Genomic DNA, 15,579 nt, shown 5'->3' with positions numbered 1-15,579 from the left:
TCTTTTCGGAGAAAGTGAGGACTGCAGATGCTGGAGATCAGAGTCAAAAAGTGCTGCACTGGAAAAGCATCAGGACTTTCTGATGAAGAGCTTATGCTCGAAATGTTGACTCTCTTGCTCCTTGAATGGTACCTGACCAGCTGTGTTTTTCTAATGCCACACTTTTTGACAACTTTTTTTTGGATATCTAAAAATATAATGGAACAGACTTTGACTGCAGCGTATTTAATAACTGCTATTAATTTGACATACTCCAACTCAAAAATGCTTGGTCCAAGCAGCTTGAAGTTTTAGTTCCTCACAGGGAAGTGAGTGTAAAAAAGTGAGCAAAAAGCAGCAGAAGGATTCAGGAGGACAGCAAATAAAGTGGGGATTAATTCAATGCCTGGAGGTTTGGAGGGGAATCCTAGGTTTGTTGATGGAGTGAACTGATAGAGGCAGAAGACAAAAGGAGAACAGGTTGTTTCAAATGAGAGTTGAAAATCATTTGACTCTACTCAACATAAAGGAATGACATTCCACTTTGAATAGTGACTCTCAGTGCCAGAGACGTTGATGTCTAATTGTTAATACTAATCACATTGTTCAATGGATATCTATACTTTTAATCATTTATTCTAAAATGTCTAGAGTGTGTTTAGCTTGTTTGTTTCTCTGGTGAAAAAATACTACCTCATACTATTTGATGTAAGTCTCTGGTAAAGCAAACAGTGCAAGTGATTTGGTGAAGCCAACAGTACAGCTTCTGAACTTAGACAGCAACATTTCGATATTTACATTGAATTGCACAGCTAGCCCTAACTTTAAGTTGCTGCACCATTTATGCAGAATAGATAAAGCACCTTTAGCTTCACTATTGTTTTGGCAACACAATCCATACTAATTAAAAAAAAGTGACCAACGTCTATATAACTATGAAGGTTGTTGCAATAAGGTTAAAATGTGAGAGACCTTACAACATACTGAATATGTTGTTTTGTGTATTTGAGGGCTGGTTTCCAAAAAAGGGTATAAATACAAAAGTCCAAGGTATGTATATTTCAAGAAGATTTCACTACATTAACAAAACAAATTTAAAAATATTTCCAGTACAGGGTAGTTGCCATTGACATTTACCAACAGCTCAGGTAGAAAAAGTGTTCAAGATTTAAGCATTTCAACAGACATGACTTGTCTTTTGACATAAATGTAATAGTTGTAACTTGTGTTCACCTCATTATCCTGTTTCTCATCACCAGATGTATCATCATCAACATCACTACCAGTGCCTTCAATTGTAAGGATACCATTTCTAATAGCAGGGATCATGTATAGCTGCTGAATAACAGAATTCATGTAGCATGTCGCACCAGCATTCTTTAATCCTACAAATCCTTTTGATGGACGTGGTCCTACTGGTGGCAAGTATTCCCACTCTGTCAATGCTTCACAACCTAAACAAAAATTAAAATCTTAGAATCAATGAATAAAATTTCAGACAGATTTCATAATACCATACTGGAACAGCAAAATATTTTCAAGTGGTTCACTATATACAACTGCAACTGAAAAAGGTTGAAGCAGATCAAAACTACTATTGCTACAGTAGAAAATTAAACATTGATCAGATATGTGGAGTCATGATTGCCCCATGGGACCTACCAAAGGATAGCTAATGTCTGGAGTTCGGCTCGCAATATATAGCATACAATTTGACAGTTTTTGCTTTGAAGAATCTAAACGGAGGAAGCCTCTAAAAAAATTTAATAAAAATGCCCATTTAAAAAATGGCTTTAACTAGTTATGCTATTGGGTACTCTTGAGTACTTCATGTTCTATTCGCATGGCATGTTAACAGTAACTGAATTATTGAAGGTACCAACTGGTGGAGATCAGCATACAGCTATCACTAATTTTGCAACTTTACACCATTTAATTTCCTTTGATGCTGGAATGTGGCAAAATCAGCATGGAAAATGTTCAAACCAACAATATCATTTGAGAAAGACAACGGAAATTAAGATTGAAAGAAGAAATGCATCGGAACATCTTAAAATAGTAGCTTCATTATTTATAACCTTTCAACATTTTTCTAGATTCTGTGGACATCTCAGCAGATTGGAAAATCATAAATTTAACACTTCTATTCAAGGAAGAGCGACACTAAGCAAGAAACTATGGGCCAGCTAGCCTCACACTTTTCACTGTGAAAATGCTTAAATCTATTAACAAGATACTGACCGAGCATTTTGAAAGTCAGAACGAACAGGCTAATTCAACACGGTTTTTGTCTTGAAGGAAAGTGTCTCATTTTTATTAGTATTCTTTGAGAACAAGGGTGGATAAAAGCAAAACAACAGGGTACATGGACAATCAAAAACATTCGCCAAAGTGTCACATAAAAGATTTTTAAAAGCGCGAAGGAGAGGTCTCTGGCACGGAGCCTGTCCCCGTTACTCAGAAGGGAAGGGTGAAGAAGAGCAGAGCAGTAGTAATTGGGGACTCGATAGTTCGGGGCACAGATAGGCGGTTTTGTGGGAACGAGAGAGACTCACGTTTGGTATGTTGCCTCCCAGGTGCAAGGGTACGTGATGTCTCTGATCGTGTTTTCCGGGTCCTGGAGGGGGAGGGGGAGCAACCCGAAGTCGTGGTCCACATTGGCACCAACGACATAGGTAGAAGGAAATGTGGAGAGAGGACAGACTGACAAATAGGAATATTTTTGGCGTATTTTAATGCGAGGATGTGCTACAGGGCTTAGTGTTCGGGTCTCAATTATTTAAAGTCAAACTATTAACCTCCAGAGTGAAGGTTAGTTGGAAAGTAAGTTGTAAGCAAGAGCAAAGGGTTTGATTTTAGTAAAGTTGGTGGTTTAAAAATGGCAAACAGGACTTGGTTATGTAATTCCTGCCTTCATTCCTGTTAGCAATATCTTTGACCAGAATGGGATATTGTGTGCAGTTACACTGTGTGCTCCTGACCTGACCAGCTCTATTTTGTGTCCATATCCTTCTGTCACACCAATGCTGCCATGTCACCTCTGCTTTGCTAATCCATTCCTGAGGGTTGGAACTCCACTAAGTCTTCATAATGAAGATAATTCACAAAAGTATCCACAAAAATAGATGGCCATTAATCTGCTTCTCCAGATGGTCATGTTACATATACTTGACCAATCTCCTTTACAGACTGGTGACATGGTTCAGCAGAGGTTAGTTCTTCAAAAGATGCCATGATACCGTAGGATCTTTTATTCTGATCTGAGAAATTGATTATGTATCATACGTACAAAGATGATCTAAACAGTCACCAGCACTGAACCTGCAGCTACAAATTATGAAGACATATCGCTGATTATTTTCACTGAAGTTAGTTACGAGGTGATCACCAATAACATAATAATTATGATGGTTATTTTGATAAAGTCAATTAGTTTTGACCTTCTTGTTGTCATTTGTTGAAATAGAGTTTTCCAAGTTTAGATTTTATTCCATGAGATTTATTGTTTGTTGAGGTTTCTGCACAGCCTCCTACCTGCAAAATGTAGGCTTCACTTGATTCTGAGAGTTGGTTAGTTCCAAAGAAGCATAATCAACACAGGCCAGTGGAGAGAATCTCATAAGCAATGGCAAAAGTGATTGCTTCCTTCAGAGGCTTGGCTACTTCCTGTTTTCATACTCTGTCTATGATCAAGTAACAGTCTGTCATCAAACACCGAGAGAGGACTAATCCCATTGACATCAGCATGACTGCTATAGACAGGAGAACTATATATACACCCTCAGGTGACAATGAAAGCATACTGTTGAATAAACACCATAGTCTGACCATAGGAGCATGAGCCCTTCTTCAGGCTCATGCCCAAAACGTCGATTCTCCTGCTCCTTGGATGCTGCCTGACCTGCTGCGCTTTTCCAGCAACACATTTTTCAGCTCTGATCTCCAGCATCTGCAGTCCTCACTTTCTCCAAATAGATAGAACTAACAGGTGATGGATCCATGACATTACTGTCATTTAGCTGATGTTTTTAACAGCTGTGATTGTGATTATCTGATATAAGGCCATACCCTCAGTCTTCTTTTGACTGAACTGGCAAAGTGTGCCTGTGCCAAATGCCAATATTTCTGTTGTTGACTGTACTTTAGTGAAAGTGACCCCAGGGACCAGGTCTGCAATAATTACTCCAGCAAAGAAATCAGTTGATAGGCTGTCCATTTAACAAAATAAAAACAGTATAATTTGGAAATCTCGAATGTGTGAAAACTTCTGACTTGCAATGACTTAAGTGTAGTTCAAATTGTGGTTCATTTTAAAAAGTAATTGTGCCATCTTTTGCCAATTACCAACTAGAAACAGACGTGAGACACCAGAAAGCAGTCCTACGTCAGCAAGATGAACTTTTTACATTCTCAGATAAACGTTCAGATCTCAACATCACATAAGTCTCATGAAAGAATAATGAGTTAAAACATGGAGCTGTAAGGAATACTATCTGAAAATGAAGGTACTGGTGGTAGTGGAGTTCTGTTTTAAAGGAGAGAAGATGAATCAGGCCAATATGGATGACATGGAAATGCTGCTGTTTCTTCCAGAAGTGAGGGAAATGTCAGGCAGAATCTCAAAGGGCACAGAGGACAGAATGTTACATTCCTAGAGTGCTGCTTGGCATGTGGCTGGGAATCCTGATGAAGGGCTTATGCCCGAAATGTCAATTCTCCCACTCCTCGGATGCTGCCTGACCTGTGCTTTTCCAACGCCACACTCTTGACTCTGATCTCCAGCATCATCAGTCTTCACTTTCTCCTGGGGAACTCACTGGAGTAAGGGCTGATCCCCATCAACTTTTTTGACATTTAAAACAGGGTCATTAAATACTTTTAAGGGAAAGGTGGGTAGATTCTTGTTCAGCTGGGATGGAAAGGTGGAATTTAAAACACGAACCGACTGGCACTGACCTAAGCACCGGAAATGACAACAGCAGACCCAGCCTTGTTCACATTGCAAAGTCCTCCTTACAAATGGGGAGTAAAATTTAGGAAAGCTGTCTCAGAGACTAGTCAAGTAACAGCCTGACACAGTCATACTCACAGAACAAACCTTACAATGTCCCCATTGGAGGTATGGCATTGAGGGTGAGTTGGAGGTTTGGATTAGGAATTGGCTGGATGGAAGAAGACAGAGGGTAGTAGTTGATGGCAAATGTTCATCTTGGAGTGCCGTCACTAGCGGTGTTCCGCAAGGATCTGTTTTGGGACCATTGCTGTTTGTCATTTTTATAAATGACCTGGAAGAGGGGTTAGAAGGTTGGGTGAGCAAGTTTGCGGATGATACGAAAGTCTGAGGAGTTGTTGACAGTGAGGAAGGATGTGGCAGGTTACAGCGGGATATAGATAAGCTTTAGAACTGGGCAGAAAGGTGGCAAATGTAGTTCAATGTAGCTAAGTGTGAGGTGATTCACTTTGGGAAGAATAACAAAAAGATGGGGTACTGGGCTAATGGTCGGATACTTGGTAGTGTGGATGAGCAGAGGGATCTTGGTGTCCATGTACACAAATCTTTGAAAGTTGCCACTCAGGTAAATAGTGCGGTGAGGAAGGCATATGGCGTACTGGCTTTTATTGGTAGAGGGATTGAGTTCCGGAGTCCTGGGGTCATGTTGCAGTTGTATAAGACTCTGGTGCGGCTGCATCTGGAGTATTGTGTGCAGTTTTTGTCGCCATACTATAGGAAGGATGTGGAGGCACTGGAACGGGTGCAGAGGAGGTTTACCAGGATGTTGCCTGGTATGGAAGGAAGATCGTATGAGGAAAGACTGAGACACTTGGGGCTGTTTTCATTAGAGAAAAGAAGGTTTAGGGGTGACTTGATTGAGGTGTACAAGATGATTAGGGGGTTAGATAGGGTTGACAGTGTGAACCTTTTCCCGCGTATGGAGTCGGGTATTACAAGGGGGCATAGCTTTAAATTAAGCGGGGGTTGATATAGGACTGAAGTTAGGGGTAGGTTCTTCACTCAGCGAGTCGTAAGTTCATGGAATGCCCTGCCAGTAGCAGTGGTGGACTCTCCCTCTTTATGGGCATTTAAGCGGGCATTGGATAGGTATATGGAGGATAGTGGGTTAGTATAGGTTAGGTGGGCTTGGATCGGCGCAACATCGAGGGCCAAAGGGCCTGTACTGCGCTGTATTCTTCTATGTTCTATGTTCTATTACAACACATGGAATTATGGTACTGAGGGTCATATTACAGTGGATAGAGGACTGAGAAACTGAAAACAGACTTGGGATAAATGGGTTACAATTCCAGGATAGCCAATTGTAACCTGTAGAGAGCTGCAGGATCAGTGCTGCTACCTAAACAATTTACAATCTATACTATTGCCTTGCACAAAAGGATGCACTCAATTGTAGCCAAATTTGCTGATGCTACAAAAAATAGGCAGGAAAGCAAGTTGCAAAGAGCAAACTATGGTACTGCAAAGAGATATATTTAGACTATCAGAGTACACAAAAATTTGGTAAATCTATGTATTATGTGGGAAAATACGAGCACGCTCAAGTTGCAGGAAGTATAGAAAAGCAGAACATCGTTTAAAATGGAAGACTGCAGAATGCTACAATGTAAAGGGTGCCCTTGCTCATGAACCACCTGAAGTCAGCACCCAATTGCAGCGAGTAATTAAGGCAACAAATGGAACAATAGCCTGTACAGGACAGAAGTGAAATGCACCAGAAGTACTTTTGTACAATTTTGCTCACATTAAAGAGGAACACACTTGTATTTGAAGCCATGAAGAGAAGATTTACTTGGTTGATTTCTTGGATGAAGGGGTTGCCTTACTTGGCAAGATTTGGCAGTTTGGGTCGATACAAGAGTGGGATCAGAATCATCATATTAAATGGAGAGTTGACATGGGAAAGATTTTTTTGTGGAGGATCTAGACCTGGGAACAAGTTTCATAAAGGATTATAGGAGACAAAAATGAGGGGTAATTGCATCTGAGGGTCAGCAAAACTTGAAATTCTCTACCCCAGTTAACTATGGAGGCTGTGTCAGTGAACATATTGAAGGCTGAGTAAGACGACTGCTCATTAACAATAATTGAGGGGTCAGGCAGGAAAGTAGAGTTAAGGCTACAACCAGATCAGCCACAACTTCACTAAATGGCAGAAGCAGCTTAAGGGGCTGAATAACTTACACATGCTGCTATTTCTTGTGGAGTCTGCATCAACTAACTATATAAGGATGCCAAGATGGTTCGCTTTTTAAATGAGTTCAATTCTTGTATTGATGGAGCTTCATAAAGTCTTGATTCTTTTAGTGTATTAAAGACTCAGAGGCACATTTTAAGATGTACTATTAAATTGATAACACTTAAAAATACAGGTCAAAATTAGAAAAGACTGTACAATGTTGTTGCTAAAAGTATTAAAAGTCAAAAAGTCCTTCATCCCTAAAACAGCCATACATAAGATAATAATTTCATCCATGATCAAGCTCAAACAAGATTGGCTGAAATATTGAAAGGCAAATATTTTATGATGCAATTTCTTTGCTGCTACTTGGTAAGGAATAAAACTTACTGCTTCGAATGCTTCACTTTTTGTTCTAACATCAAATGTAAAATGTCTGTCAATTCAGAATGATTTTTGTTTATTTTCTTCTTTTCAATTAAGTTCCTCTCTATGATGGCAAATGGGGGAACACACCAACCATCCAAGTCACCTCGATACATGACTATCCATCCCCATTAACATTTCTTTTTCAGTAAAAGATGCCACTGATTGAAGTACTGTTCTCAAATTGCTACCACCTCCATGCCATTCAAAAAGCCATTCTTCAGTTAAGAGTTCCTGAGCATCTGCAGGCTGTTTTGATGGCATGGCACAGAACCAAAGTTAAGCTCTCCACACTAAAAATATTGATATTTTGGGAATAAATATTGGAAATATGTAGGTCAGGCAGCATCTGCGGAGAAAGAGTTGATGTTTCAGGTTCTGATTAAGGGTCACCAAGCTGAAATATTAACTATTGGTCTCTTACTGATGCTGCCTAACCTGCTAAGTATTTCCAGCATTTTTCTGATTTTATTTCAGTTCTCCAGGACTTAGTTTATATATACACATGACTCTGAGCTTGGTAACCTGGTAATTTTAGAGATACGAGCATGTATTTAATTCAGTTAAAGGAAAACCATCTTGGCTTAGAAAATTAAGCCAAGGAAAAGGTTAGGACTTCAATAACAAAGATCACATTGTTTCACCTGATACTTATGTAGGAGATATGGTGCATTACAAGCAAGGATTTTGGCTCTGCCCAGAGACACTGAAGGAAAGTTTAGCAGCCACTGCATCATACCAAGACTTGTACTGATCAAGTTCCTTTCATGGCTTTAAGGCATCCCAAGGTCTTTTACCACCAATGTAGTAATTTTGAATTGGAGTTATTGCTACAACAAAGCAGCAGTGAATCTGAGCACAGCAAATCCTCAAATAATCAAAACGTAATTTGTTTTTGTGATGCTGAGGGACAAATGTCTTCAGGAAACCTTTTGTTTAAAAAAAACGTTCAGCCAAAAGATCTTTTACACCCAAAGCAGCCTGATTGGGTCTCAGGTTCAATATTTTATCTGAATGATAGCTCTTCCTAAAGGTTTGTGCTCAAGTCCATAAAGTGATACTTTGACCCACAGCCTGTTGATCAGACAAAATTGCTATCAACTGAATCATAGTTGAAATGAATAGAAGTAAAGCTATCTTTCTATGAACTTCCTGCCTTCAATGCATTCATGGAGACTTTGCATCTTCATCTACATGCTTACCATCTTATCTAGTGAACAATTTTCAAATACCTGCATAATACATATCCGTCATAGTGTCGACTATTTGTTTGAGGTTTTGCACACAGCCAACAGCCAGTGCTACCAACAACTCAAAGCTGGCATTGATTGCAGCAGGTGCACTACAGACAGGAATGGCCTGTTCAGATGGCAATTCTCCGCTTTTCTTGTACTGTAGATAAACATTAGAGGCTGGAAATATGAAGTCATCTATCAGTTCCTGTAGATTCAAGTCAGAAAGAGATAACAGTTACTCATTAACTTAATTTCATTGTCTGCAGTGCATGAACAATAAACATGAATAGTTAAGTGTTAAAATATCAATTCACACTTAAAATTTCAGATTGATATTATAGTCAAATGGGACTGAGGACAGTATAATCATTTGGGGAATTTTTAAAAATGGTTGTTACCATAATACACCAAATTCCATCAACTGCTCCAGGCAAACTTAGGTTTTCTTGCAATGCGTTGACATGTTACACAATTATTTAAACTCACACAAAGATTTACTTTATATAATGATTAGTCTTTTAGCTCCAAACGTTATTCCCTTGTTCTACAGGAATACGGTTAATCCTGGGAATTACAGATCAGTCTTAAGTCAGTGGTGGGCAAATTATTGGAGAACATTCTGAGAGACAGGATTTATGATTACTTGGAAAACCATAGTTTGATTAGAGATTGTCTGCATGGCTTTGAGTGGGGGAGGCCATGCCTCAAGCCTTATTGAATTCCTTGAGGATGTGACAAAACACATTGATGAAGGTAGAGCACAGGATGTGGTGTACATGGATTTTAGCAAGGTATTTGATAAGGTTCCCCATGGTAAGCTCATTCAGAAAGTAAGGAAGCATGGGATACAGGGAAGTGTGACTGTCTGGATACAGAATTGGCTGGCCAATACAAGACAGAGGGTAGTAGTGGATGGAAATGATTCAGCCAAGAACTCACTGACCAATGGTGTTCCGTAGTGATTGGTTCTGGGACTTCTGCTCTGTTATTTTCATCAATGACTTAGCTGAGGAAGCTGAAGGATAGGTTAGAAAATTCAGCGATGACACTAAGGTTGGTAGCTCGTGGATAGTGCGGAGGGCTGTTGTAGGTTGCAACAGGTCATTGACAGGGTGCAGAGCTGGGCTGATCAGTGACAGCTGGAGTTCAACTTGGAAAAGTGAAATGATTCCTTTTGAAAGGTCAAATTTCAATGCAGAATACAAAGTTAAAAGCAGGATTCTTGACAGTGTGGAGGAACAGAGGGAACTTGAGGTCCATGTCCTCAAAGTTATTAAGGCGGCATATGGTATGTTGGTTTTCATTAGTGGGGGATTGAGTTTAAGAGCCATGAGATTATGCTGCAGCTCTACTGGGCCCTAGTTAAACTACACTTGGAATATTGTATTCAGTTTTGGTTGCCTCATTATAGGTAGGATATGGAAGCTTTAGAAAGGGTGCAGAGGAGTTTTTCCAGGATGCTGCCTGGACTGGAGGGCATGTCTTATTAAGAAAGGTTGAGGGAGCTAAGGCTTTTCTCTTCGGAGCAAAGGGTGAAAGGCGACTTGATAGAGTGTACATGATGATGAGAGGCATAGGCAGAATGGATAGCCAGAGAGACTTTTTCCCAGGGTGGAAATGGCAATGATGGGGAATAATTTTAAGGTGATTGGAGGGTTAGAGGTAGGTTCTTTACAGAGTGGTGAGTGCATGAAATGTACTGCCAGCAATGATTATACAGTAAAATAGATTAGGGACATTTAAGTGACTCTTGGATAGGCATCTGGATGATTGTAAAAATGAAGGGCACGTAGGTGAGTTGATCTTAAAGTAGGACAAAAGGTCAGCACAACATCAAGGGCCAAAGGGCCTGTACTGTGCGGTTCTATGTTCCACAAAGTAACATTAAAACTCAAAAGCAAATCAACATTACAGCCTAAATGCAGAGGGAAAACCTGACAATTTGGCTGCAGAAGGATATGTAAATCAGGTGATAAGTTACAATAAATTCAAATACTTATGTCAAACTCTGAAATTCCATTTGTCAACCACCCTCTCCCACTTAAGATGATGGATGACAAAAGCCCTTTGGAACTGGAATCAAATGTCTTGGATAGGAATGAAATATAAGCCTCTTCTCAGTCATGAAAGGCACCTATGATCCAGTGCTCAATTGTATAAAATGTAAAAAATACTGGATGGTAAATCAGGAAAATTTTACTCCTCACGCAAAGGACATTGCAGTTCACCATTTTGCACCCGAATCTTGCCCCAGATCCTATAAAGTCATGATGATAATGTAATTATTTTACTGGTTTTGATTGTGTGGTTTGTAATTTCTTATAAAATAGATAGAGATTAGCTACTAATCTTGTGGCATTGTTCACAAAAAAATTGTCAAACATGTTGCTCAGAACTGAGATCAGATGACAGACTCAGATGGACAGCACAGAAACAGACCCTTTGGTCCAACTCATCCATGCCGACCAGATAAACCAGCCCAATCTAGCCCCACCTGCCAGCACCCGGCCCATACCCCTCCAAACCCTTCCTATTCACATACCCATCCAGATGCCTTTTAAATGCTGCAATTGTACTAGCCTTCACCACTTCCTCTGGCAGCTCATTCCACACACTCATCTCCCTCTGCATGAAAAGGTTGCCTCTTAGGTCTCTTTTATATCTTTCCCCTCACACCCTAAACTTATGCCCTCTAGCTCTGGACTTCCTCACACCAGGGAAAAGACTTTGTCAATTTATTCTAACCATGCCCCTCATGATTTTATAAACCTCCATAATGTCACCCTTCAGCCTCAGACAGCCCTAACCTATTCAACCTCTCCCTATAGCTCAAATCCTCTAACCCTGGCAACATCCTTGTAAATCTTTTCTGAACCTTTTCAAGTTTCACAACATCCTTCCAATATTGCACACAATATTCCAAAAGTGGCCTAAGGAAAGCATACCAAACGCCTCCTTCACTGTCTTATCTACCTGCGACTCTATTTCAAGGACCTATGAACCTGCACTCCAAGGTCTCTTTGTTTAGCAACACTCCCTAGGACCTTACCATTAAGTGCATAAGTCCTGCTAAGATTTGCTTTCCCAAAATGCAGTACCTCGTATTTACCTAATTAAACTCCATCTGCCACTACTCAGCCCATTGGCTCATCTGATCAAGATCCCATTGCAATCTAAGGTAACCTTCTTCGCTGTCCACTACACCTCCAATTTTGGTGTCATCTGCAAACTTACAAGACCTATGCAGATGTAATAGACTGAAAGTGAACCATTGGAAATAAAAATGGATTTGTTTGTGCTAGTTTAACAAAATGGTATAGGCGATGGCAAGGAGAAAATGAGCAAATTAACAGCATATATAATTGAATAGGGAAAAGTTACATATAATGACATTATCATATTCATATTATTTCTATCACAGGTCAATTGTAAAACACTTCACATATAGGACTAATGAGGTATGAACAATACTAAGAAAATAATTACCATGTGTCAGTTTGTGGTGATTTGGATGCAAATGTGATGAGGGGTGAGAGACAGCACATGTGGCCTTAAAGAGTTTTGTTGAAGTGGTTTGGAGGAGGGGAGAACAGAGGAGTTTGAAGAGAGCTGGCAGTCATGGCTTGGAGAAAAATCATGATGGCAAGTGTACAATAAAAAGAATTAGTATTAAGAAATGTCAAAGGCACTTTTAGGAAACTCAAAAGGTAATACACAGACCAATGAGTTAAGTCAGGTATAAAGAGTGAAAAGGACTGAAAAAAGTATAAATTATAAAGCAGATAAGAGATTCTTCAGAAGTCTAACAGTTGCATTGGTGGCTGACGACTATAAAGGAAAACCGGATTGGAGAAACTTCCAATGATCAAAGTAGGCTTAAGTGGGTCAGAGAAATATACATGTATTAAGCGTGAGATCGTATCAAAAATCCTTGCAACATGTTCCACCATTCAGTGAAGTTAAAACTAATCTGTGACCCAACTCTATCTCCCTGTCTTTGTCCCATTACTCCTATTTTGTTTGGCTCTCTAAAATCTATACACCTCAGATTTGAAACTGAATTGATTGAACATCAATGCTTTGGGCAGGAGAGTTTCACACATCTATCACTTGAAAAGTCTAATTTTTAGACTATGCCCCCAAGATTACTAATCAGAAACATTTTATTCCCATCGATCCTATTTGTTCTCCCTTCTGGACACTTCGATCAAATTAGCCCTTACCCTTCTGAATACAGGCAATACTTTCGAAGTTTGTTTAAATGTTTACCTTCTGAGTCCAAGTATTACTCTAGTACACCCACCGTAACTTCCTGCAAGATCACCACAGACTTCCAAATACAAATTCTGTCTGAACATCCAGTTCAATTACACCCAGGATAATCAACTATCCTGAATTTTTTTTAAACATAGTTTTGCATTTTGTCTTTTTGTTCAACATAGTCTTAGAACAATGAGGGGTGATCTCATGGAAACACAGGATTGAGAGCCTTTGCAGAGTACATGCTGAGAATGTTCACCCTCATGGGGAAACTCTGATTAGAGGGCACGATCTCAGAATAAAGGGGCACCCATTTAAGACTCTCTTGCAGAGTTGAGTGCCTTTGGTACAGAAAGCTGAGGGCAGAATCCTTGTGCATATTTAAGGCAAAGATAAATTCCTGATCAGTAGGGGAATCAAGAGTTACAGGGAAAAGGGAGGAAAACAGATGTGAGCCATGTTTCGATTGAATGGTGGAGCAGGCTGAAAGGCTGAATAGCCTACTCCTGCTCCTATTTCTTATGGTCCCCAGGGGAAGTTTCCTAGGACACCATTTGATAGATTTCTCCAGGCTAAGCGAATAGGCCTCCTGTTGAGGCAGCACCATGCTCATGCACAAATACAGCCAGTGACGTCATGTTTAAGCATTTACTAAGGCAATAAAAAAAGGAGCAACAAATAAAGGTCTGTGATAGGAGAAAAGGCTGTAGAAATTAATTAACAAAAGGGGATGATAAGGCAAGGCAACAGGAATAGCACTGCAGAAGTAAAGTCTAAAAACGGGGTCTACAGAAAGCGCAAACAGGAAATCACAATCAATCACCACAATTATCATGCAAAACAACTGATCATAAGTCCTGAAACAAAACTGTTGAACTTAATACTGTATCTGGAACACCATAAAGTATAAATCAAAACAAGAATTTTTTAAAAAATTAATTTGGGATGCAGGTGTCACTGTCTGACCAGCATTCATTGCCTGTCCTGACAAAAAAGAATACAGTACAGATACAGGTCCTTTGAACCTCCAAGCCTGGGCCGAACATTTTTGCCTTTCCACACTAAGTGTCTTCACTTACAGGATCCATATCCCATGATTCCTCTCCTATTCATGTATTCATCCAGGTGCTACTTGAATGCTGCTATTGTGTCTGCTTCCACCACGACCACCTCTTGTAGCATGCTTGACGCACTCACCATCATGGGTCTCAGAGGACTGCCTCACACATTTCTTTTAAAACTCCTCCCCCAACAATTATTCTGCAACCCCTCAAAGGGGCCTTCCACCCTGGGGGAAAGCCTCATTCTCCACTCTATCCATGCCATTTACAATCTTAGAAATTTGTATCATCGCTTCTTGGCCTTTTGGCTATCAAGTGTCTGTTCTGATCAGGACAGGGGTCGAGTTGCGAACCATCAGAGCTAGTGGAGATCATCGCTGGATCGTGATTGGACGTTGGAGGATTGTTTGGTTGTGCTGACCTGCTATTGGTGGATCTTCATGCTGGCTTCGGCCTAACGCCAATTCAGGGACCAGCCAACCTCAGAGCTATGGCCTTAACAGCTGCCTGCAGCCCTGGGCAGTGAGTTCGATACACAGTCAGGGTGACTGCGAAGGTGGTAGAGGATCGTACACCAGTCGACTGCATCCTGTTTATTAAGAAAGTGCTGCTGGGATGCTGTGGGTTTACCGCAGTGGATGTGTACTGCCTGCAGATCTGGGCAACAGGGGAAAAAATACACCCAATGCGACCCTCACCCTGATGGCCACCTTTGTGTGTGGCTGCATCAAGCTGTGCGTGGATCCCCGGTACGCAAACACCAAGTGTCACTATGTACTGAGGTTCTACCTGTCCCTGGTGTTGCGAAGGATGGGCCTGGCTTCGCTGCCACAGAACGCTCTGAGTAGTTGGACCGTTCCGTATCACCTGTCCTTCGTGGAGAAGTTTATGAAGAAAAACACCTTTGACCACAAGTCCATCAGGAAATGGTCAGCACGTAGTGTCCTTGAGACTCTTCTGGAAAAGGAGAGGGCGGATCCTATCGAGCGGTTCCCTGAGCAGACTGTCAAAGCCATTTGGCAGAATGCCTCATCACCAGAACTTTCCAACAAGCACCAAGACATGGCTTGGCTGGTGGCGAGAAGGGCTCTGCCTGTGAGATCCTTTATGCACGCCCGGACTCTCAGACGCACCGGACGCTGCACCCGAAGCAGCTGCGGGGGGGGACAAGACTGTCACACACCTCCTTCTGGAATGTGCCTACGCAGAAGTCTGGAGAGGAATGCAGTGGTGTTTGTCGAGGTTCGTCCCGAGCAGCGCCGTGACGCGGGACTCCGTGCTCTACGGCCTGTTCCCTGGGTCCACGGCCTGTTCCCGTGCTCCACGGCCTGTTCCCGTGCTCCACGGCCTGTTCCCGTGCTCCACGGCCTGTAGACTACCTGGCCCGTCGAGCCTGCCCCACCAATCAGTACAATCCTGGCTGAT

General features: G+C 41.1%; 1 protein-coding gene across 2 annotated transcripts in view; it reads right to left on the bottom strand.

Annotated features, from left to right (window-relative positions):
- usp9 (ubiquitin specific peptidase 9) overlaps nt 1–15,579 on the bottom strand; it is a 272,043-nt gene that overhangs the window by 78,581 nt on the left and 177,883 nt on the right. For both annotated transcript variants that reach the window (XM_043700849.1, XM_043700850.1), the window contains exons 30-31: nt 8,831–9,038; nt 1,213–1,433 (exon numbers count right to left, since the gene is read on the bottom strand). In XM_043700849.1, the coding sequence (XP_043556784.1) occupies nt 1,213–1,433; nt 8,831–9,038 (429 nt within the window). The remainder of the gene's footprint in view (nt 1–1,212; nt 1,434–8,830; nt 9,039–15,579) is intronic.

This window comes from Chiloscyllium plagiosum, chromosome 12 (assembly GCF_004010195.1).
Source record: "Chiloscyllium plagiosum isolate BGI_BamShark_2017 chromosome 12, ASM401019v2, whole genome shotgun sequence".
Taxonomy (NCBI): Eukaryota; Metazoa; Chordata; class Chondrichthyes; order Orectolobiformes; family Hemiscylliidae; genus Chiloscyllium; species Chiloscyllium plagiosum.
This window is presented reverse-complemented; position numbering and strand designations above follow the sequence as displayed.